This window comes from Esox lucius, chromosome 20, assembly GCF_011004845.1.
Source record: "Esox lucius isolate fEsoLuc1 chromosome 20, fEsoLuc1.pri, whole genome shotgun sequence".
Taxonomy (NCBI): domain Eukaryota; kingdom Metazoa; phylum Chordata; class Actinopteri; order Esociformes; family Esocidae; genus Esox; species Esox lucius.
The window spans coordinates 26,824,915-26,848,290 of record NC_047588.1 but is presented as its reverse complement, the minus strand read 5'-3'; the positions used below and the strand labels follow the sequence as shown (position 1 = coordinate 26,848,290).

Genomic DNA, 23,376 nt, shown 5'->3' with positions numbered 1-23,376 from the left:
CACGTGTACCCTACTACCTGGGAACCAAAAACATAAAATCGTCTAATTTATACTCCCCAACTCCCCAACCTAGCTGAATTTGTCCAATAGAAACTTAGTTTTAAAAAACGTCTAGCAACTTGAGTGAATGCAGCCGTGTTCAACAGATATTTCCCCAAAATCACGTATTTGAAAGGATGCCGTCTACTTGGGTGTATACGGTAGTTTGTCTGCTCTCCAAATCCCGCAGTAATTGTGCTTGCCTGCGGTCACTTTTTGGAGCCAGATAAGCACTGACTTCGCGCTGACTGACGATACTGGTTTCATTTTTTATTCGTTAGGGCTTTGTCGCATTCTTCAGTCATTTATTTAAAAACATATTAACTTAAATACTTTGGATTGTTGACCTATTCGTTTTTGGCTTCACAGCGCCGGCGCCGGACTGGCTTATTCGTCATTGCATTTATGTACGGTTATCCAGCAGCTTTATTTATATCCAACGGAAATAGATAACCTGCTGTAGAGATAGGAAGAGAGTGAACGTTATCCACATCAGAAGATAGATTAGTCGAGGATTACATTCGATCAGTAATTAGGTCCGTCACCTAGTAAAGGTGGGTGGTCGCGGATACGTCTGATTTCCAACAAGTCAACCTTCAGCGTGTTATTATTTAGTTTAGGATATCTCTGCCTATAGCGAGAAAATTACTGTCCGTGTTCATGCCAGATCTGCAGCGCTTTAGTTTTCCTTACCATAGCATGAATCCTTCGTTGGGGGCGAACTCGCTTCTCCAACATCAACACCATCAACAGCAGAACCAAGGAGGACAGAGCCATCCGGATTCGCCCTCAGGCCTTCTACCCGAAGCCGTTTTCGGCTCGCCGACATCTTTATTTTTGAGTGACCACCCTGGACTGTGTCCGGAGACCCTGTCAGGGTTTGACTTTAACACACCTTCACAAGCTTACCTACATCTGAACCATAACAACTCATATCGTCGGTCTGTGCCACAACCACCCGCAGCTATGGCGCTAAGAAACGACCTGGGTTCCAATATCAGTGTTCTTAAGACTCTGAACTTAAGGTTCCGATGCTTTCTTGCCAAGGTTCATGAACTGGAGAGAAGGAATAAGATTTTGGAAAAGCAACTACAACAGGCGTTGGATGTGAAGAATAGCGGCAATGGAGGATGTTCTGAAAGTGCTCGAATGGTCCATACCCAAGATGCAGGTGTGCAGACCGGGTTTGTGGGAACTATCCCTCCTAGGCCCGGGACTCTACCATTCCAAAACACCAATAACTCTGCGAGACGACCCACTACCCTCTTCACGCCTCCCATCAACACTGTTCTCACGCTTGAAGCCAACAACAAAGCTGCAGCGAACTACACTGAACATCACAATCCGACAATCACGATAAGTCTATCGACCCCGACGATTGACTCTCCTGCGGGTCCCACCAACGGGAAAACGGTTTTCAGCACGAGTACTGACACTGGAACCTCCAACAACCCTCCTCCACGGTTCCTCCCCGGCACCATCTGGTCCTACAATCATGCCCGCAAACTTGGTTCTGGCTTTGAGACACGTGTGACCAGCCCTGGTGTTTCCTGGGTACACCCAGACGGGGTCGGGGTCCAGATTGACACCATCACTCCGGAGATCAGAGCTTTGTACAACGTACTGGCCAAAGTCAAGAGGGAGAGAGATGAGTACAAGCGCAGGTAAATAGGAACTTAATCATTTTCCAGCTTTAGGTCCAAAAGTCTGGACCATTTTTATTTTCAGAAGAATGCTCCAGCAGCACTCTGTTTGTTCAGGGCATGAGGCCTGAGCTGGAATGCCTCAATGTATGTTTCTGCAACATTACAGTGTAAATAAACACTAGCTACAGAGTGTTGATGTAACTTAGTGAAACTAGGCCTACATGTAGTTGTTGGCTCATGCTACTTGGGTGAAGTGAAGGGCCCTATTAGAACAGATGGCCTTTAAGAGCAGCTGTCTCCACCAGAAGCAGACTCAGCCAGTTCCTTATCCATTCATCACTCTAGCCTGTGTGCGTTGTCTATTTCGGCCACAGCTCACACCATTCTTGTCACTGCAGTCAGAAGGACTTGAGTCACTGGGCAGCTGGGTGAACTACCGAACAACAAACCATAATGTATCTGACCCACAGTGACAAACAGTAGTGAGTGCATACAGTATCTCACAAAAGTGAGTACACCCCTCACAATTTTGCACATATTTGATTAAATATTTTCATGTGACAACACTGAAGAAGTGACACTTTGCTACAATGTAAAGTAGTAAGTGTACAGCTTGTATAACAGTGTAAATTTGCAGTCCCCTCAAAATAACACCACATATCAAATATTAGCAAACATGTGAGGGGTGTACTTCCGCTGTCGTTCAGAACTGCCAGAGATGGAACATATTTAGGCACAGAACACACAAGATCAAAATCAGTGGCTAATGAGCATATACAATTATATATAATATTGAGTGTGAGCAGTAGATACAGTATCTCACAAAAGTGAGTACACATTTTTGTAAATATTTGAGTGTATCTTTTCATGTGACAACACTGAAGAAATGACACTTTGCTACAATGCAAAGTAGTGAGTGTACAGCTTGTATAACAGTGCTGTCCCCTCAAAGTAACTCAACACACAGTCATTAATGTCTTAACCGCTGGCAACAAAAGTGAGTACACCCCTAAGGTAAAATGTCCAAATTGGGCCCAATTAGCCATTTTCCCTCCCCGGGGGTCATGTGACTCATTAGTGTTACAAGGTGTGTGTTGTTAATGGGGACCAGGTGTGTTAAGTTTGGTGTCATCGCTCTCACACTCCGTCATACTGATCACTGGAAGTTCAACATGGCACCTCATGGCAAAGAACTCTCTGAGGATCTGAAAAAAAAAAAAGAATTGTTGCTCTACATAAAGATGGCCCAGTCTATTAGAAGATTACCAAGACCCTGAAACTGAGCTGCAGTACAATGGCCAAGACCATACAGCGGTTTAACATGACAGGTTCCACTCAGAACAGGCCTCGCGTATTATACATCCCAATGTGTATTACACTGTATATAATACACATTGGATTTACAATTGTAGACATTTACTGTATTAGTATAATGTATCTAATTGCAGAGAGATTTACTGTACTCAATATAGTACAGCTAGGCCTACCTAGAAGGCCTCTATACGACGGATGTCCAGTAACTGAGGACCATGGCTTAAAGAAAAACTGTTCAGGTGACAGTGTTTATGATGATTGACTGGTACTGCCCTCTCTGTCTGCCAGGGGATAATGTTTGATGCCACTTTTAGGGATCTAGTCCCTCATCTCAACAATCACACGTTTTTGAAGTTTTGTAGATTTCTGCACTCTTGAGTTGGATGCTTGCTAGAATGGATGGCAATCCTGACAAAGGTCAAATATACTGTATGCTTCTATGAAAAATTAGGCCTTTAAGGTATATGTTATCTTTTAGTACTTTAGAGGAAATGTTTTTTGGTGCTTTTTTTTCTACTTTAAATACATGTTTAATGTTTAATGCAACAAAATGCGGTTGAGCAAGCTCACAATAAACTGTGAAAACTATATTGAGCAAATTTACAATCCTCTTGCAGCTCTTTGCCTTACCTTTTTTCCATTTTATGGGCTGTGATTTGACCTGGGGAAGGAACCTGCCAAGCTGTCCGGTGCCTGTCTATTCACAAAGAAACAGACAGGTCCTGTCTTGCAAAATAAAAGTTAGGAATCTGAAACAGATTCCATAATGCCAGTATGTTTATATGTCTGCAGTTTGAGTTCTGACAGAACTAGGCCACAGCCACTGATTTGTTATGCTGGATTAGCAACAGCGGTCTTATGAATTCAATGAATTAGATACAGATCCTATATAGACATGGAGAACACCTAAGATGCAAATGTACTGTAAAAGTATCTGACTAATAATGACATTCCTAATGACAAACAATGTGTTCCAACTAAGTATAGGGTCAGGAATATGTCTATGGACCTGGGACAAGTGTTGTGTATTGTGTGTGTGTTTTCTGTATTGTGATTTAATTATCTATGTGTGTGTGACCTTACTACCTACCGGTTTGGAATCAAATCAAGGCTTGTCTCCCCTCAAGTCATCCATACATCTGCCAGTATCCATACCTCATAGTCAGCTATATGATTTATTGTAGTGGGAGAATCATATCTGTCAGGAGTCTATGTGGGTGTAGCGATGCAGTTAAAACACCCTGCAGGCTGTATGTTTAATGGAGGGAAACACACAGGAGTACCAGTACGACTTAAAGGAGGTCGTTTCATTATCTCATACTTCTCCCGTTCCTCTCCTCCCCCCGGCTTCTCCTCGTCTTGTTCCCTCCCTGTCCTTTGTTCTATGTCCTTCCATGTTCGTACATTTCATATTTTTCATTGGCTAGTTCTTTCATATCCTTCTCACCGCCACCTGCCTTCCTCAATGTCTCTGTCCCTTCTTTGCCTTTTTTCACCCCCCCCCCCACTCTTTCTCCACTCTCAGCACGTCACCCCACTTCTCCCCCACGCCCTTTCCCCCTCTCTCCCAACAGCATTTGTCCAATGCGCGTTCCACTCCACACAGTATCTGCAATGCAGTATACTCAGCCCAACACACTGTCATTGCTAAAAAGGGGAGGTGGCTTCCATAGACCACTCAGCTTGTTTTGTTCCTGTTTGGTCTCCCCCTCTGTCTCACCTTACCCACCATCTCACTCCGGGGCTGTGTGATGAGTCACTGGTCAATCGTCATGGATCTAACTTGTCCGCTGTGCTGTCAGGTCACTACAACTCAACCTTATTATTAGATTTTTTTTTTTTTACAGTCTGTTAACTCCTTGTATAATACAGTCATACACGAATGTATGTACACAGTGAAATTATTTCAGCTATTGAAACTTGAATTCTTATTTTTTCCTATGTGCCCTGATGCCTGAATACATTTGCCAGAATATGCCTAATAAAATATTTAGATGTATCTGTGAGTGAAGTAGATTCTTAATAGAGCCTGACGCTGGGCTCTATGGAGATTACTGGTCACTAGTTGGATGATTTTGTTTCTTCATGGGGTCAAATTAATAGACCAGGGGTTTTAGACATGCAGACAAACAACACCACAAACACAACTCCACAAACACATGCGGGCACACACACCTATTACTGTCTTATTACCATATTAGTATTTACTGTTTGTTACTGTTTGTTTTTGTTGTGTAGGTGGGAGGAGGAGTACACAGTGAGAGTGGACATGCAGCAGAAGATGGAAGACCTACAGGAGGTAACACTGCCTCTGTCTGTCTGTGTGTCTGTGTGTTGTTTGGCTGTTCTCATTGATTGGTACGTCCTTCTGAGGCTTCATCTGTGCTGCTTGACAGGGACAAAGACGTGATGGGACATCAGACATGATATTGATGACAGTGAAATGTTTAGGTGCTCAATGCTTATAGACATACAGGTACTCCTCACTAAATCTATACAGAAACGCAGGGCGCAGAGCCAGAAGCGCAGTGTTGTCAGTGACACTGTGTCTGAGGCGCATGCAGTGTTGACACATTTGGCATTTCCCTGATGCATGCAGAACAACCTAATTGAATTGCTTGTGTGGAAAAAAAGAATTCAGTAGTGCGTAAATTGTTTACCTAATCTCTGTAGCCAGCATGATAGTACTGTTGCCAACGTATAAATGCCTTACCTGGAAGTTAGAAGCTCCTCTGGTAATGTTAGTAATGAGTGCTGTAGAAGGCTGGTGTCTGCCATTATTAAATAGCCAAATGAATGATTAACTATTTATTTAGGAACTGTTGGAGCTAGTTATGCATGTTCAATATGATCGAAACGTTACGTGATTTCCTACAAATGGCAGTCAGAGGTCCCTATCACAGGACGTTATTTTTTCTTAAAGTGGTGTGAACTTCCACTTTCTGTCTCGGTGTGTGTGTCTAGGGCAGCCAAGTGGAGCGACGGTTTCTCAGGTCTCTTGGATGTACAGTGGGGAGAACAAGTATTTGATACACTGCCGATTTTGCAGGTTTTACCACTTACAAAGCATGTAGAAGTCTGTAATTTAGGTACTCTTCAACTGTGAGTGACAGAATCTAAAACTAAAATCCAGAAAATCACATTGTATGATTTTCAAGTAATTAATTAGCATTTTATTGCATGGCATAAGTATTTGATACATCAGAAAAGCAGAACTTAATAATTGGTACAGAAACCTTTGTTTGCAATTACAGAGATCATACGTTTCCTGTAGTTCTTGACCAGGTTTGCACACACTGCAGCAGGGATTTTGGCCCACTTCTCCATACAGACCTTCTCCAGATCCTTCAGGTTTCAGGGCTGTCGCTGGGCAATACAGACTTTCAGCTCCCTCCAAAGATTTTCTATTGGGTTCAGGTCTGGAGACTGGCTAGGCCACTCCAGGGCCTTGAGATGCTTCTTACGGAGCCACTCCTTAGTTGCCCTGGCTGTGTGTTTCGGGTGGTTGTCATGCTGGAAGACCCAGCTACGACCCATCTTCAATGCTCTTACTGAGGGAAGAAGGTTGTTGGCCAAGATCTTGCGATACATGGCTCCATCCATCCTCCCCTCAATGCGGTGCAGTCGTCTTGTCCCCTTTGCAGAAAAGCATCCCCAAAGAATGATGTTTCCACCTCCATGCTTCACGGTTGGGATGGTGTTCTTGGGGTTGTACTCATCCTTCTTCTTCCTCCAAACACGGCGAGTGGAGTTTTGACCAAAAAGCTCTATTTTGTCTCATCAGACCACATGACCTTCTTTCATTCCTCCTCTGGATCATCCAGATGGTCATTGGCAAACTTTAGACGGGCCTGGACATGCGCTGGCTTGAGCAGGGGGACCTTGCGTGCAGGATTTTAATCCATGACGGCGTAGTGTGTTACTAATGCTTTTCTTTGAGACTGTGGTCCCAGCTCTCTTCAGGTCATTGACCAGGTCCTGCTGTGTAGTTCTGGGCTGATCCCTCACCTTCCTCATGATCATTGATGCCCCACGAGGTGAGATCTTGCATGGAGCCCCAGACCGAGGGAGATTGACCATCATCTTGAACTTCTTCCATTTTCTAGTAATTGCGCCAACAGTTGTTGCCTTCTCACCAAGCTGCTTGCCTATTGTCCTGTAGCCCATCCCAGCCTTATGCCGGTCTACAATTTTATCCCTGATGTCCTTACACAGCTCTCTGGTCTTGGCCATTGTGGAGTGGTTGGAGTCTGTTTGATTGAGTGTGTGGACAGGTGTCTTTTATACAGGTAATGACTTCAAACAGGTGCAGTTAATACAGGTAATGAGTGGAGAACAGGAGGGCTTCTTAAAGAAAAACTAACAGGTCTGTGAGAGCCGGAATTCTTACTGGTTGGTAGGTGATCAAATACTTATGTCATGCAATAAAATGCAAATTAATTATATAAAAATCATACAATGTGATTTTCTGGATTTTTGTATCATAGGTACTCACAGTTGAAGTGTACACCTATGATAAAAACTAAAGATCTCTACATGCTTTGTAAGTAGGAAAACCTGCAAAATCAGCAGTGTATCAAATACTTGTTCTCCCCACTGTATGAGGCTACATCTGCGTATGACCTGACCCAGTTAGACATGGAACTGCTGCATTGCCAGGGAGCATGTGGCAATGCAGCAGTTCTGCTCTCCATTCAACTAGCCAAAGAAATACATGGATACAGATCAGACAAGTGTCCTTTTCAGGCACAGTCAACAGTAGAGATACATTCCAGGAGTTCTTTAATGACAAATGCACTTTTTTAGCCTGCCATTTTGGGATGGATGTGTAATATGTTGTTTATCTGTGGATCATCTATAAGACTTACCTTACCTGAGTTATCCATCAAATGACATATTTCAAAGGGAGTGGTTTTGATGACAGTGGGATACATGTTGGCTCGTACATGATATAGCACACCTTTCTCAGGGATCTGTTTGGACCCAACAGCACTGCTTTTACAACCAGGGTCTAAAAATCACAGAATGCATTTTTAAGCTTTTATGCTTAAAAATACCTACAATACAATTGTGCTAAAGATTATAGCTAGCGGACTACAGACAGCACATTTTTTGTTTCTCCCAATTTCCCAGTTTTTCTGACCTAATAGTTCCAGCAGCACTTCAGGCCTCATTGCAGCGGTGCCGGACAGCCTCGGGAGGGTTCTCAGAAAGCTCAATCAATCCATTTTTTGTCTCGTCACAATGCTTGCTGAACCAGTGTTTGTCGCACCTTCACGCTTGGGAGAGTGCCACAACCCTTTTATTGAGCTTGCTGGGTGCCCAGCATACCACAAGTAGTGACTAGAGCTTGACGAGGCAAGCCAACCGTGTCTGACACCCACCTCCAACTGTGATCATTTGCATGACCTCCTGGTCCCTGGGTAACTCCTGGCCCAAATGAAACATCTGTACTGCGATGCCGAGACCATATAATGAGCTATTTAGAAGACTGTGGCAGACAAGTCTAAAATGCTGTAATGAACAACATAATACAGGTCATTGTGTGGGATGAGGTAGACAATGGAAACTCTGTATGTTTGTATGTCTGTTGCTTTGGTTTCTGAACGTCTAAGCCTATATACAGATTTTCATCATCATGGCCGGATTCAAGTGAAATACTGGCTATGTTTTACTTTTTCTCCATACCCAGAGTGTTTCAATATACACTGCTCAAAAACATTTATGGGAACACATAATCATCCCAGTATAACACCAAGTCAATAACACTTCAGGGAAATCAATCTGTCCAGTTAGGAAGCATAAGCGGTTGTTAATCAATGTCACCTGTTTTGGTGCAAATGAAAGTGACAACAGTTGCTCTGGAGACGCAACAGCAAGACAACCCCCAAAAAGGGAATGGTTTTTGCAGGTGGTGGCCACATACAATTGCTCTCTCCTTATCCTTCCTGACTGATTCTTCTGTAGTTTTGCTAGTGTCCTTGTCACTACTGGTAGCATGAGGCGGTACCTGCAGCCCATTCAGGTTGCACAGGTAGTCCAGCTCCTCCACAATGGCACATCCATATGTGCTGTCACAAGAGGATTTGTTGTGTCTCCCCGTACAGTCTCAAGAGCATGGAGGAGATACCAGGACACGGCCATTCCACAAGGAGAGCTGGACAGGGCCGTAGTAGGGCATCAACCCAGCAGCAGGACCGGTTTTGGCTCCTTTGTGTGAGGCGGAATACTGCCAGAGCCCTGCAAAATGAACTGTAGCGGGCTATTGGTGTGCCTGTTTCTGACCAAACTGTCAGAACATGAGGGTGGCATGAGGGCCCGACATCCTCTAGTGGGACCTGTGCTCACAGCCCAGCACCATGCAGATTGATTGGCATTTGCCAGAGAACACCATAATTCACTGATGAGAGCAGGTTCACACTGAGCACACGTGACAGATGTGAAAGGGTCTGGAGTCATCGTGGTGAATGTTTTGCTGCCTGCTAAATCATCCAGCATGACCAGTTTGACAGCGATGGTCTGGGGAGGTATATCCTTGGAGGGTCGCACAGACCCTGACTAATGTTAGGTACCGGGATGAAATCCTCAGACCCGTCGTCAGACCTTACACTGGTACAGTGGGCCCTGGGTTCCTCCTGGTGCAGGAAAATGCCCGACCTCGTGTAGCCAGAGTGTGTAGGCAGTTCCTGGATGACGAATGCATTGATGCCATTGACTGGCCCTCACGTTCCCCAGACCTGAATTCCATTAAATACCTCCGGGACTTTTTGTATCAGTGCATCCGACGCCACCAAGTAGCGCCTCAGACTGTCCAGGAGCTCACTGATGCCCGGATCCAGGTCTGGGAGGAGATCCCCCAGGACACCATCCACTGTCTCATCAGGATCATGCCCAGACGTTGTCAGGAGTGCATACAGGCACATGGAGGCCATACACACTACTGAGTTGGAACAGCCTGTGATTTAAATTGGTTACTTAGATTTTCGGTGTGACCATTGTTACATAAGTGTATTCTCAACAAATGACACAATGTACAGTAAAGATTTTGACCTTTAATATATTTAGTTAATCGAGCCTGATGTGTGATTTAAGTGTTCCCTTCATTTTGTGAGCCGTGTATTATCTTGTATTTTCCAAGATGTAGGGGCTGAGCTTGATTGCATGTGTATGTGTGTGTTAAGGTGTGCAATAGCATATGTTCCGGTATTTCATGGCTGTGTGTTTCTGTCAAGGATCTCCATGAAAGCGAGGGCTGCCAGGATGAGTTGGCCGTAAGAGTGCAGCAGCTGAAGGCTGAACTGGTCCTCTTCAAAGGCCTGATGAGCAATGTGAGTCTGCAGTCACACCGTTGTATCTGCTCTCTCGTGTTTCTCCTGTGTGCCCGACACCCTGAGAACCTGCTGGATCTCTGTCTGTGTAGAACCTGAGTGATCTGGACAGTAAGATCCAGGAGAAGGCCATGAAGGTGGACATGGACATCTGCAGACGCATCGACATTACGGCTCGTTTGTGTGACGTAGCCCAACAGAGGAACTGCGAGGATGTCATTCAGATGTACCAGGTACTGTCTGTCTTTCTGTCTGTCTGTCTGTCTGTCTGTCTTTACACTGTTTCCTAAAGTTATATTTGCATAGGATTCACTGGGAAGGTCTGGTGATGTAATCAATGTAACCAAACACAAGTTGATCGGAGTCTGCCGTGTCGGTCATTATATCATCCAGGAATTATTGTAATAATTCCAGCCAAACAAATATTTTTCAGTGACCCCTTGATCCTTTGGTAACACTAGTCCCATCTGAATCAGCATCCTGCTGATTTGTTAAAAGAAATGTACTGCATAAAGTTTGAGCAAGAAAACAATAACTGATTTGCTGCGCATAGTCTATATGAACTGTCACAGCAAATGCTGTGTTTTGTGCCAATGAATCAGTACAACAAATGCTTCTGAACAGAGGTGTGGCTAGGGTCACAATATATTCAGGGTTTTAGCCCACCCACCCCCCCCTGCCCCGCCCCGCCTGAGACAGAAAATACAGGGTTTTGAATGTACATCTGGAAAATCGGGATGTACACGCTAGCGTCCTACTCGTCTACATTGTCCTAATGAGCGATCTGAATTATGGATGAATAGATCGGGGGCTATTTTTATATTTTATTATTTTTGGTCAATTTGAGATCCGGCTATTCATAAAAGATCCAGGGCTATAGCCCCGAATGTTCAGGCCTAAGGACGCCACTGCTTCTGAACATAATTGCTTGTAACCTTTAAAGGTTCACTCTATTGTCCACAGCCTAATATCACATCTCTTGTCAGCAGGATGGGAGTGGTTAGATTATTTCTGTACCTAAAATAGTTGTGACCACATTTCCTCAATACAAACACTATACATTTGGAGTACAAACCTTGAGTTATCTTTGTTGGCTGTGAACATGGCTGACATATTTTGAACAATTAGTTGATTTATTGGAGAGTTTTTTTTTAATGCAAATCTTTATGTAATAATTACACAATCAACATTCTGTAAAAAAGCTAGTCCCATTCAAATAGAGCTCACTTCTCTCTTCCGTGTCCCAGGTGCCTAACACCCAATCTGCCATTAACTGTCGCCCCCGGAAACCGCCCCCTCTATCAGTCAATGGTAGTGAGGGTGATGAGACCATCAGCACGTCAGAGAGCGACGGGGCCCTTCCCAGAGAGGAGGAGCTCTGTGGCTCGTCGGCCAATCAGATCAACGAGGAGATGCAGAGGATGCTGAACCAGCTGTAAGTAAGGGTCCAGAACAATGTGTGTCACATGTATCTGTCAATGTCATATACAAATACTATACCTTGCTAAGCTGTTAAAGCATACAACTGTAAAGGTATTAGACTGTCCAGAAGGAATGTTTGATGTGCAGTTCACCTTTAGTGGATGTTTGATGTAAATAAATGCGTGTGTGTGTGTTTGTGTGTGTTTCAGGCGTGAGTGTGAGTTTGAGGATGACTGTGACAGCCTGGCCTGGGAGGAGACAGAGGAGACCCTACTGCTATGGGAAGACTTCCCAGGGTGCACTCTGGCCCCAGAGACCAGTCACCAGCTAGGAGAGGTCTGGAATGCTTATGTTTTCATGCTAAATCTATGGATTACTGACCTAATAACCTTGTTACTTTCATTTGAAAGCTAAAAGCTATTTTTCCCTGGTCTAACAAGGAATAAAGAAAAAGTCACTGATCACGTCGCCATTATGTGGATTCTAGCTGCATTATTTAAAAAATAAATAATCTGGTTCTCTCTACACAACATTCCATTGATGTTTATCTGGGCTTCCTGTACTGGTACCTACTCTGTTCATAGCATTGTGCTTTCTAGGAAATGGTTTTCAACAGTTGGATGGATTAGTGGGATGAAGGATGGGCTGTGCTACATATTGTTGCTTGCACTGTGGGATTTTAGGCTGTGTATCCATCTAAGCACATTGTGACAACAGCTGATGTTAAAAGGGTTTTATAAAATACATTTGATTGATTGATTTGGGTAATGGCCCACTACAAATATGGTTTATTGCTTACAGGCATTGGGCCTGGGATCAGATCTCAGTTGTTCTGGTGGTTTAAATTACCCAGCGTAAGGTCCTTCTGCCAGGAAACACTGAATATCCCCAGCGTGTTCACACACAGACAAGCTTTTCACCAATTCCTGTGTACCTGAAAGCTGGCTTTGTTAGGATCAGTTTCTGTTTACAAACTGATTTATTTTTACCGGTCAGGAGAAACATTCTCAACACTGTCTCTTCTCACACTAGGGAAAATTAAATTGCATTGCTCAGTGTCATTGAATTAGCTGATTACATGGGGAAATGACCTTAGCTGTGGAACACTGCCATGCTGTCTGTTAATGGGGTGTGCTGACAACACAAACACGTTGTGTTTACTACATTCTGATGGTACCAGTGTACAAAAGGGGGTTGCTCCAACCCAATATAAAGCATTACTGTTCTAACCAACCAATACAGGCTGCTTTTCAGAATCAAACAAACTGGTCTAGCTTTCCCCATTCGGTTACATGGACTCTTTTTGACGTGTTTTCTCTCACATCCTCTCTGTTGGTTCAGCAGGAGGACCAGTGTCTGGAGAAAGTGATTAATGACACGGAGGACTTGTTCAAGTCCAGAGAGAAAGAATATCAGGAGACTATTGACCAGATTGAGGTGAGACCAACCATAGTGTGCGTGTGTGCGTTTGTGCGTGTGTGTGCGCGTGCGTTTGTGCGTGTGCGTGCGATTCACACCTACTGGACGGACCACGTGGGACTCACAAAGCTGATTTCCAGCTCTGGGGTTAGGTTTAGCGAAAAACCTGTGTTACCTTCAGGTTAATGTTGAGTTTAAATTCAACACCACTGTTCTTTGCTCCTTGGGGTTTAAGGCCAGGTGTTTTGTAAAAGCACTTTGTGACAACTGCTGATGTAAAAAGGGCTTTATAAATAAATTTGAATTTATGTTAGATTAAGGGCCAGGGCTTAGGGAACCTACATTCCTGGGTCAAGGTAAGGTCACAGTTCCCTACGAGGATAGAAAAACAAATGTGTCTCTGTGTAGGGCTCTATCAGTGTCTCACTGTGTTGTTCTCCAGTATGACTTGGCTACAGCGAAGAGCGATATGAATCGTCACCTACATGAGTACATGGAGATGTGTTCTATGAAGAGAGGCCTGGACGTACAGATGGAGACATGCAGGAGGCTCATTACCCAGAGTGGGGACAGGTAAACGCCCACTCTCACTTCAGTCCCTCATCTTTAGTTTAGTACAGTACACACATTAAGAATCGCAAGTCTTGCATTCGCTCTATACCATACTCAGAACTCTCTCTGTCCTTCCCTCGTCTTTTCTCTCTGTCTCTCCCCCCTGCTCTCTCTCTCTCCCCCTCACCTCACCCTCACTCTTTCTTTTTGTCCGTCTTCAGTAAGGCTCCCTCCCCTGTGACTGGGGCCGGTGAGAAGAGCAGTGACCAAGCGGAGGTTATGTCAGCATCGCCATCTCCTCCGTCTGATTCTCCTCTCAAATCCTGACCGGTCTGACCTGCCCAGAACAACACCCCTCCATCACATGACCACCATTCCCTCCAACCACAGTGCTGCTCTACACGCCGTCATAGCAACGTCATGTCGACAGTGCAACCGCTAGGTTCTTCGGCTATTTTTCACAATATCTTTAATCAATCATTTCAATGCGGTTAATTAGCTGATATGTGTTTTAGTGGACTAATATTGGGTCCATTTCCAACAGGTCTTTACTAACCTCCCGAAATACACTGTGTAGCGGGAACAAATGTGAGGTAAAAATAATGTACTACATGTATTAAATCAGGTGTACCTCTTAAAAAAAAGAATTAGCAATAATTCAGGTAACTTATGAGTTGTAGGCTATGGTGTACACTAGGCTTTGTCACTAGCAAGTAGTCTACCATAGTAATACCTGTACTATAGCAGGATCCATTACCACACAGCCATAATTTATACTCATTGTACACACCCTAACACACGGATACGTGCATATGAGGCCAGCACAAGAGTTCAATGGGCTGACCTCTTACTACAGCATGTATGACTCAGGGCTGGGCTCTGTCAGTCTCACCCAGTAGGTTTAAACATTCAATACAAGCCTTCTTAGACAAAACAAAGCCCGGTTGGCATGAGGGAAAAACCTTGAGATAGATAGATCACCTAATTGGCAACAAAACAGAAATCTAAAAGAGTTAAGCATTGTCTGTCTGTATTGTGTAATAGGTATTGAAACAGATAAAATGCATATCGGATCATGTCAAACTCATTTTCAGACATCTGCACTTCATTCAAACGTATTGATGAAAACCTGAAAAATGTCAACAAGTAACCTGAACAACATTTCATTTAGACCATGTATTGATGTTCTCTGTGTGATTCTGCACTTATTGTCACATTTGAAACAAAAACCTGCCTGTTTCCCCCTGGACTTTGTTGACCCCAGAGAGGCAATCAATGTAACCCTGTGTCACTATCATCTTTCCGTTATATTTACCTCAGGTCTTATTTGAACCAGTGGGTGCTTTCGTCACTTTAAGTAATTCAACACTACATGGTACCAAAGGCTTCATTCTGGTGCTTGCTTCAATATATCCCAACAAACAACAAAGTCTACGTAAATAGCAGGTGATTAGAAGAAGGTGAGAAAGCCTAACCAGGCAACGGGAGAGAGAGCGGGCAGATATTTATTTTAATGCTGCTGTAGCCTAGTCTGGTCCCAGTTCTGGATGTAGTTTAGTGAAATCCTTGTTGTCATGCATTTCAGTGCAAATCCAGATACTGTAGGTCATCTCTACCACAAATCCATTTCACATCCACTTGTGGTCTACTACTGTATCCGGTACTTACATGTTTGGTGTGGCAGCTCTGATAAGAGATCCAGGTGTGGGACCAAGCTAGCCATAGGGTCTGTGTCATTCCTATGTGTGGCAGTGCTGTGACAATACTGTAAATACTCTGTTAAAGCTGATCTGAGGTCAGTGTTGGGGCCTTTGTTCTCCTCTCTGTCACTGACATTGGGAGAGGGATGCATTTCAACAAAGGGCGTTGAAACCCAAGTCTAATACATTTTGCTATGTATATTACATGTTTAGTTGTCAGCAGGAGAGAGTTGAGAAAGACCCTTCTATTCTGCCCTACAGAAGGGAGATCGGTAGGCTAGATGTTAGCCAATGAGAAAGTAGATATTAGAGTTCTGTTGATATTTTCTGTGTTCTGTTCGAATGTGCTGTAGTCTGTGGTTGGTAAGTCCACAGTTAACTTGAGCTGCTATAAAAGATGGGTGGATAGAGATGGATGACCGAGAGTCAATAATCCAACTATGGATATTAAAACAGATGAATAGATATGTAAATTCACAGTAATTTACAGTTCGTATAGATGGATGGACAATTAGTTAATTAATGAATACATGAATAGGAGGATTTACCTGCTTAGGTTATTTACGTTGTGCTACTTGAGTGCCAAAGCAACTAAAAACAAGCAGTCTGAGTTCACTTTGACAACATTGCTTTGATCAATGTTGCAGAAGTTCTACATACTGACGCTGAAAGCTATCTCTCATGGTGCTTGGTATGATCTGACCGTTTTTCAGCTTGTAAAAGATGGCTGTTATAAAGAAAGAGCCAAACAAATATTCACTGATACAGCAATAACAGGCGTCATTATAGTATTTAAGGCAAAAGAAGAATATGAATGAAATGTAATAATTCAAACACTTCAGTTTATTGCTGAAGACCTTTTCTCCACTTGTCACTTGAAGTAGGTCAATCATAACAGCGGTGGGGTTGATAACGTCTGTTAATTCATCTTGTATGTTATTATTCACTTGTTTTTGTTCCTTTTCCTTGACCTTAAAATATGGTTTACTTTCGATATAAATCACTGTTACTTCAGATGAACAATATGTATACCCATGCTAAATATATGTCAGCTATATTGATGATCATTTAATGATACACACGTTATAATCATCCAAACGGAATGGACTGCATATGTTTTCCTTTTAATCTTTATTTTTGATTTTTGGTTGATACGAGGAAGTGGTTGAATCAGGTTGTATTGTATTGGGGCTTTTCAGACCTCCAATATTATAGTATTCTGTAAGAGTTTCTCAAAGCTTTATTTTGAACATTTCTTAAGGTGGTTAAGATCATAGGTTTTGACGCTGTGTTGAAAAAAGTACGCATGAGTTTAGCTAAGGATTGGGCACGCCAGGTCCAGGATTGTGTGACCTAAGCTACAACTACAGCAGGTTTTCCTGCTCAGGTCAAGCAGTAAGGAAAAACTCCACGCCCTGAGATTCCTGCTGTTTGACCAGAACGGGAGCGTACAAGGACGAAAATAAATGAGTGTGAGAATATGTACAATTCTTTCTTTTGTTTCACACACGCACAGAGACAAAGTCTCTTGGGTATGTATGCATGTGTCAGCGTGTATTTTTAGAAGAGTGTTCTAATGTCTGTGGTTTTTAAAAAGAGTTACTGGTTCGCTAACAACATGAAGAATGCAGCCGTGTCAACATGCACGCTGTCCTCTGGTGTCTGTCTTCCAATAGACTAAGTATTCTCTACACAACTCACCTAAAGGCTAACTGAATCACTGTAAACTAGAGTGGTAGGAGTCACCCAGGGATGGCCTCTGCACACTGATTTGATTCTTAATACTACTAGTGTCTGTAAAATAATCTTAAATGACTGTTTGCAAATCAGCCACTACAGGAATTGCTCTAATATTGATTAAATGATCAATTTTCTTCATGTGTGTGATTACAAAGTAAATTCTTCTTAAAAACTGCTGTGTAAAAAAACTACTGAAACGCTATTGCTTTAATATGATGGTATAATTGCTATGATACTGTATGCATTAAAGGATAAATCTAACACAGGCAATGCTTGAGGATTTGGAACACAGTTGATATAACATTGAGTTGAGACCGAGACCTGATACTGTAGGTCCGTTAATATGTAAACCAGGGGCCCATTTCTCTGTAAGTCCATATCTTCTACCAATAACAAATTCCAGCCTGAGTACGATGTCATGCAGGAGAATTGACTCGGTCGCCAGTGAGAATACTCTTGGCAATCACCGGTGCCTCATTCACTAAGCATCTGCACTAGTGCAACATTTACTGCTGTTCTTTTCAAAAGGCGATGAATCATAAAACAAAATGTCAAATGACTACAGGAAAGAGTAAAGTCCCGTTCCTATTTCTAGCTTTAATGTTGTTGTTTTTGCTAATTTCCTCCTGAAAGAACAACTGTAAACCTTGTACCGCTTGGTTAATTTGGCCCTGTTTTTTGTGAGTAATAAATTCTATGAGATTGGACTGGCCCCTTGCACATGTCTGTAATTTTAAGACAAGCCAGATTTGCTATAGCTGCAACGCTGTGCTCGGTTTACTGACACGAGAGATGGAATAAAGATGCAGATGTGCAATATTTTTGTTGTTTAAGTGTTTTTTTTTGGAGACATGGATTGGCTGCTCTGTGTGTCAGTACTTCCTTGATTCCCACCTGTAAGAAAATGTTAGTAACAACCTGTCTTTCACTGCTTACATTATGTATAGAAACTGGTTCAGAAGCATTACTTGACTCTGGTGAAATGTCTGTTAGCCAGTCTGTGTGTAAAACAACATCACTGTCAGTACACAGTGGGCGGGAGAGACCGGAACTGTGGAAGATGTCACAGGTAAAGGAAACAATGACACAGGATGTGTTCAGAAGAGACATACCTTAGAGAAAAGCTCAGAGGAGCGTCAAAACGATAGCAAATAAAGACCAACATTTGGTGTCCTCTGAAGTGATAAAGGTAGGACTATTAACTCATCTTTGGTGTTAGTTCGTTTCTCTATGGGATTTTTTTTACTGCTAACTTCTGTCCTAAAAATTATTATTGTGACTCAGTGTTAATGCAACTGGTCACCATCAAATTGTGATACATGCATTCACTATGTGACATACTTTGTCAGTGTGTACGTTTAATACATACAAGTGTGAACGAAGGACTCAGTTGAGTGATTCATATGAGAGATTGTTCCTACTTATGACTGATTATAGAATGGTGGTGGTCCAGTTCTTTGTGGCTTGGTTGATGTTGTCTGCATGCCCTTCGTTCTCCCACCCTCAGGTAACTAGTCATCCCCTTTTATGTTAATTTGGTTGTTCATACTGTTCATTCTCAGTTTTCATCACATTCAATTAGAAAGTCGGCTCTTATTATTTGCTTGGTCTGGCTTTTAGATCTGTTAATAACTTTTGAAAAATGTATCAATATTACATGAAATTCTTATGAGACTTTGTGTTGTCAGAATACACAGGAACATTCCAGTGATGTAGGGAGAAACTGCAAACTTTGTCAACCAGGTGAGAAAGAATTAAAATCAATTGCAAAACCAGTAAGTCAGACGCATACATTCTCAGGAAAGATGAGGAAACTATGAGCAGTTTTTTCTCTTGGTGTCTCTCGTGATGAGAAATGCTGTGCCGTGTTCTGCCATGGCTCAGTATGACCACATCCTTCATTAGTATGCAAGCTGGGCCAACATCATCTTCCGTCTCTTCCTGTTATTCTCCAGCCTGTCGGTCTCTCTCTCTCTCTCTCTCTCTCTCTCTCTTTCTCCTTAGCAACAGACAATGGACTGATGCACTGAAACGTTACATGTTTGGACTTGTCTCATACAGACCTGTCTACTTCAGGACAGTATCTGACACATACTGTAATGCTCTCCGTCTCCTGCATTGACTTCCCCTGACTTCCTCCTTTTTCTCTATTGCCTCATTTCCCTATATTGGTACTTACCTCCATTTGCCTTTTACCATATCTTTCATTTATAACCCCATCCCCTCTCTCTCCCAGGTGAGTATCAGAAGTCATGTTATGAGTGCTCCCCCTGTGAAGAGGGTTTCTACACAGCAGAAATGAACGAAGAGCCGAGCTGCCGTCCCTGCTTCAGAGACTGCAGACCTGGTACATAATACACTGATTGTTTGTGATTAATTCTATGTTGTTCCTACATTGACGAGTTTCATTGTCCTCTCAGTGGCCAGCACATCAGGTCCACCAGAACGTTTCCGGAGATCGATCTGTTCTACAGAGTCTCACATGGTCATGGCTTGCTATATAAAGCAGGCATCAGGCATTAAAGCGTTCAGTTGCTGTTTGATTTATGGTAACTATGGGCAAAAGCAGGGGATGATCGTCGTGCCCAGGCACGATTGTTCCAAAATCTCAGAAACAATCTCCTTCTAGGAATTATATACAAGACAGTGACTTCAGAAGGCTGTTCTGAAGGCAAAGGATCCCACCTGTTACTTGATTTGCATACCTTCTAAACTGGCCTCTGTGTGTGTTTATACAGTATGGGCTATACAGTACTTAATGTGTCTCAGTGGTTTAGTAGTAATAAAACTAAACTTTGTGTAGGCTCCGTATAGTCAACTACAATCTAAATGATACATTATTTAGTGCTGTAATCAAATCACTCTTTTTGTAAATCAGGAAAATTTCAATTCATGGAATTATTTTTCCTTTTTTTGTCTCACTATAATAATTATGTGTGTGTGTGTGTGTGTGTTTCAAGAACTTCACCTGGTGGTGGTTGCGAACTGCACAAAAAAATCAGACATCACGTGTCTCTGTGAGGCTGGTTTCAGCTGCAGTGAAGAAAACTCCCTGACAGGAAACTGCGAAGACTGTAAGAAGATTCCTCAGCAGACGACGCCACTGACGTCCATTGGTACTGTGTGTGTGCCTGTGGGCTGGCTACTTTGACTTCCATCTTTCAATACGTTGTGCTTTTAGAAAGTTCCGGCTGTTTGACTGCTTATGTGCACTCTAATTACAGCAGTGAGCGTCAGAATAAAACAGCCCATAACATCCCCTGAATTCCGCAGCACTTCCTTGACTGAACGCTGCCAACCACCCCAGTGAGACATTTATCCTTCCTACTTTGGCAGACGTTCATATTCTGTACATTGATCGGTACGGAGATGTGGCAGATATACAGCTCCGGAATGAATGAACCACTGCAGCTTTTTCTTTCCTTTCCAGTTAAGTTGAAAAGGAAGGTTTTGAGTGAGGAACAGAAACGTTCAATTTGCAGTGGTCTCTTAATTTTAATCCTTCTGTTCCTCACTCAAAACTTTCCTTTTGGAAAGAAAAAGGTGCAGTGGTCTCTTTTTTCTGGAGCTGTGTGTATTTTTATGTGGGATGTGGTACCAATCCATTTCTCCGCTCAGTGGCATGGCCTCATCTCAGCATTGACAGGCTCTGAGTGTCTTTGGATGTGTTTGATGAAGAGTCATTTACATCTATCTCACACAGCTGTGATGCTTCAGCAGCCCCAGATAGAGTCAACAACACTAACCACACCTCAGGTGAGTGACCACTGAGACACGCTTTGGTTTCTAAGTTTTTTTGTTGTTATTTTCTGACAGAATGTTTTGATCCTTAGGAAAGGTACAGATCATTTTCTCCTCTCCACCGGCTGAGGGCAGTAGCTCCCTGGCAGGCATTTTATTTCCTCTGGTGGTCATTGTCCTGGCCATTATCATTCTGCTATGTATCCTTCGCCCTCGAGATGAAGTGCGTTTCAAACAAGGTGAGGGAGATCAGTCTGAACTGTTGTGTTCAGTGCACTGGATCAGACCAACTGTCGCTTTCTTATGAAACTTGAATGAGATAAGGAGGAATTAGACATGATCAGACAAGTAATGTTAGATGTCAGTATTGTTAAGGAAGTAGGTTCTCGAAAATGTAATTTAATGAAACGAAATCCATCTGTGTAGCCGTGATAACTTTCTAGTTTCTGTATGTACTTACAAAGCTGGCTGGAAGTTAACTCATTACTCATTCATTTTACAGAAAAATTCTTTAGTATATTTCAATTGTATGTGACTAATTGAGGAAATGCCCTTGCCTAACTCTTTATTGGCTGACTAATAGATCTGTGTACGTTCTTTTTTTCAGCTCTCAAATTCTGTAACAAGGTAAGTTTAATGCCTGCCACAACTAGTGTTGCTGGAGTGTTTACTTCAGTCATGTGATTTTGACCTAATTCCCATATAGGCATTGTTGACATTTCTGTTATAATTGTATTATTCCATAATTATTTATGGTGACTTTGTATGTCTTCTTCTAAAGGGAGTCAGAGAAGGGGTGCCTAACATTGCCAAAGTGCCAACTCACCAGACAAAAGAGCCACAACCCACTGGGAGGCATCAGCCAATCAACCCACACCCTACAGCAAATATGGGTACTGAGGCAAACATAGAGATGCAAATAATGATGTTTACTGAGACCTTAAAGAACATTTTAATAAAAGTAACTTTTTGTTCATTTGTGTTCTTTTGCAATAAGATGGTCATTAATTCCCTGCTATGGGAACCTCTTTACAGATCTGTCCACATGATCTGGAACTTAGCATTAATTGTGTTGAAATATGTGAAGGATAAGCAGGGAAACATTTTTAGCTGTCAATGCCTATACTGAGTATTTGATTGCAATTCCGTTGAAAGTACTGTCAACCCCCCCCCCCCCCTGTGTCTTACTCAGGCCCGGTCCATGTCTACAGCGCTGGAACAGTTATCTTCAGTTTACTCAACCAGTTCACTGGTCACGGTGGAGTTAGTGGAGGACTAGAGGATGAGCAAAAGCAAAACACGAGGGATGAAGAAAGCGGAAGCTGTCCGACACACCCCATCCCCTCCCCTAATATCCATCTATCCCAGGAAGAGAAGAATGGCGAGATGGACTGTGTATTTTTCCCTTCACAGGAGCAAGGAAAGGAGAGTCACATGTCCAAAGAGGAGGGATTATTATGATTGGAGGGGGATTGCAGACTGAGGACACACCATGTGGAAGCGGTTTTGCCAACTGAACATCCTAATGGTATGCAATAATGGACTAACACTGACCCAGGGTCAGTGGTAAGTGATAACTTATTCATGCTCTCAGAAGAACTCAGGTGAATCCAAACACTCTAGAATGGTGAATTCTAACTTTCTAGCAGGGGGAATCTCAGTCCTCTCACACTGACATGAGGGCTGTGTAATGTCGGTCCTGGAGGGCTGATCCTTTCTGGGTTTAATTCTATCCTTCTAATCAAAGACTAACTCAGACCTGGGACGCCAGGTGAGTGCATTTAACCAGCAGGTAGAAACAAACCCCCAACTGTTTCTGCCCCCAGGCCGTGACTGCGTGAAGCCCTCAGAGCAACCCCATGATGTTTATATTGTAAATTGTACTGTATTTATAATAAGCTCTCTGTCTCAGATGTTGCTATCTGTTTCCCATCATGTTCATTTGGCATGTTGGAACTATCTTTGTAAAATTGAAAGCTAAATGATAAATAATAAAAGTAATGTGATTAGGTCGTCATAAATCACTGTAGGTCTGTAATCTTTTTGAAGCTATTCTTTATTTACAATATGTTATGGTGTGTTCTATTTCAAATAATGACTACATTTCAATATGCATCTAAAAAGCATGGATACAGCAAACAGAACAATTGCAATGAAGGTGTAAAACATCTTCAACATAATCATGTACTGTACATGTACTTAACACACACTGTGTGTGTGTGTGTCTCTCGGTTATGCTTAATACTCCTATTTAAAGAAAGTATCTTCCTTCAGGAAGAGGGAGGTGGGCAGTACAGGTTAACCATGTCCAAAAAAACAGCCCTCAACCTGACCACTTTATTTCCATGTGCTGTGGTGCAAATGATTTATATTTTCTTCTTCGTTCTACCACTCTCTTCGCTGTGTAAATTCTTTGAGTATGTGTTAATTTGTCTTAATTAATAAAAGGTGATTCTGATTCCAGTCATTCACTCT

The 23,376-nt window shown here is 42.6% G+C and overlaps 2 protein-coding genes across 4 annotated transcripts; both read left to right on the top strand.

Annotated features, from left to right (window-relative positions):
* The first annotated feature begins 215 nt into the window (after positions 1-215).
* On the top strand, positions 216-17,979 carry iffo1b (intermediate filament family orphan 1b). Of its 2 annotated transcripts, none has more exons than XM_010884977.3 (9): positions 216-1,703; positions 5,238-5,298; positions 10,232-10,327; positions 10,420-10,560; positions 11,575-11,762; positions 11,959-12,085; positions 13,094-13,186; positions 13,611-13,741; positions 13,942-17,979. In XM_010884977.3, the coding sequence occupies exons 1-9, from the start codon at positions 700-702 to the stop codon at positions 14,045-14,047; spliced, it is 1,947 nt and encodes a 648-aa protein (XP_010883279.1). In that variant the 5' UTR covers positions 216-699; the 3' UTR covers positions 14,048-17,979. The 2 variants fall into 2 exon arrangements, with proteins under 2 accessions (XP_010883279.1, XP_010883278.1); XM_010884976.3 differs by having other exon boundaries at positions 13,091-13,186.
* A 75-nt stretch (positions 17,980-18,054) lies between these two features.
* si:dkey-260g12.1 lies at positions 18,055-23,359 on the top strand. 2 transcript variants are annotated; one of them, XM_020040972.2, is made up of 11 exons: positions 18,055-18,349; positions 18,598-18,667; positions 18,849-18,903; positions 19,397-19,507; positions 20,121-20,276; positions 20,388-20,466; positions 20,864-20,916; positions 20,994-21,140; positions 21,509-21,528; positions 21,683-21,794; positions 22,094-23,359. In XM_020040972.2, the coding sequence occupies exons 2-11, from the start codon at positions 18,599-18,601 to the stop codon at positions 22,360-22,362; spliced, it is 1,071 nt and encodes a 356-aa protein (XP_019896531.2). In that variant the 5' UTR covers positions 18,055-18,349; position 18,598; the 3' UTR covers positions 22,363-23,359. The 2 variants fall into 2 exon arrangements, with proteins under 2 accessions (XP_019896531.2, XP_010883282.2); XM_010884980.4 differs by having other exon boundaries at positions 20,385-20,466.
* The last annotated feature ends 17 nt before the right edge of the window (positions 23,360-23,376 follow it).

Coding starts and splice junctions, on each gene's coding strand:
- iffo1b (XM_010884976.3), top strand. CDS start 700: ATGCCAGATCTGCAGCGCTTTAGTTTTCCTTACCATAGCATGAATCCT. Junction 12,086..13,090: donor CCAGTCACCAGCTAGGAGAG/GTCTGGAATGCT, acceptor CTGTTGGTTCAG/CAGGAGGACCAGTGTCTGGA. Junction 13,187..13,610: donor AGACTATTGACCAGATTGAG/GTGAGACCAACC, acceptor GTTGTTCTCCAG/TATGACTTGGCTACAGCGAA.
- si:dkey-260g12.1 (XM_010884980.4), top strand. CDS start 18,599: ATGGTGGTGGTCCAGTTCTTTGTGGCTTGGTTGATGTTGTCTGCATGC. Junction 18,668..18,848: donor CTTCGTTCTCCCACCCTCAG/GTAACTAGTCAT, acceptor TTGTGTTGTCAG/AATACACAGGAACATTCCAG. Junction 21,529..21,682: donor CTCTCAAATTCTGTAACAAG/GTAAGTTTAATG, acceptor CTTCTTCTAAAG/GGAGTCAGAGAAGGGGTGCC.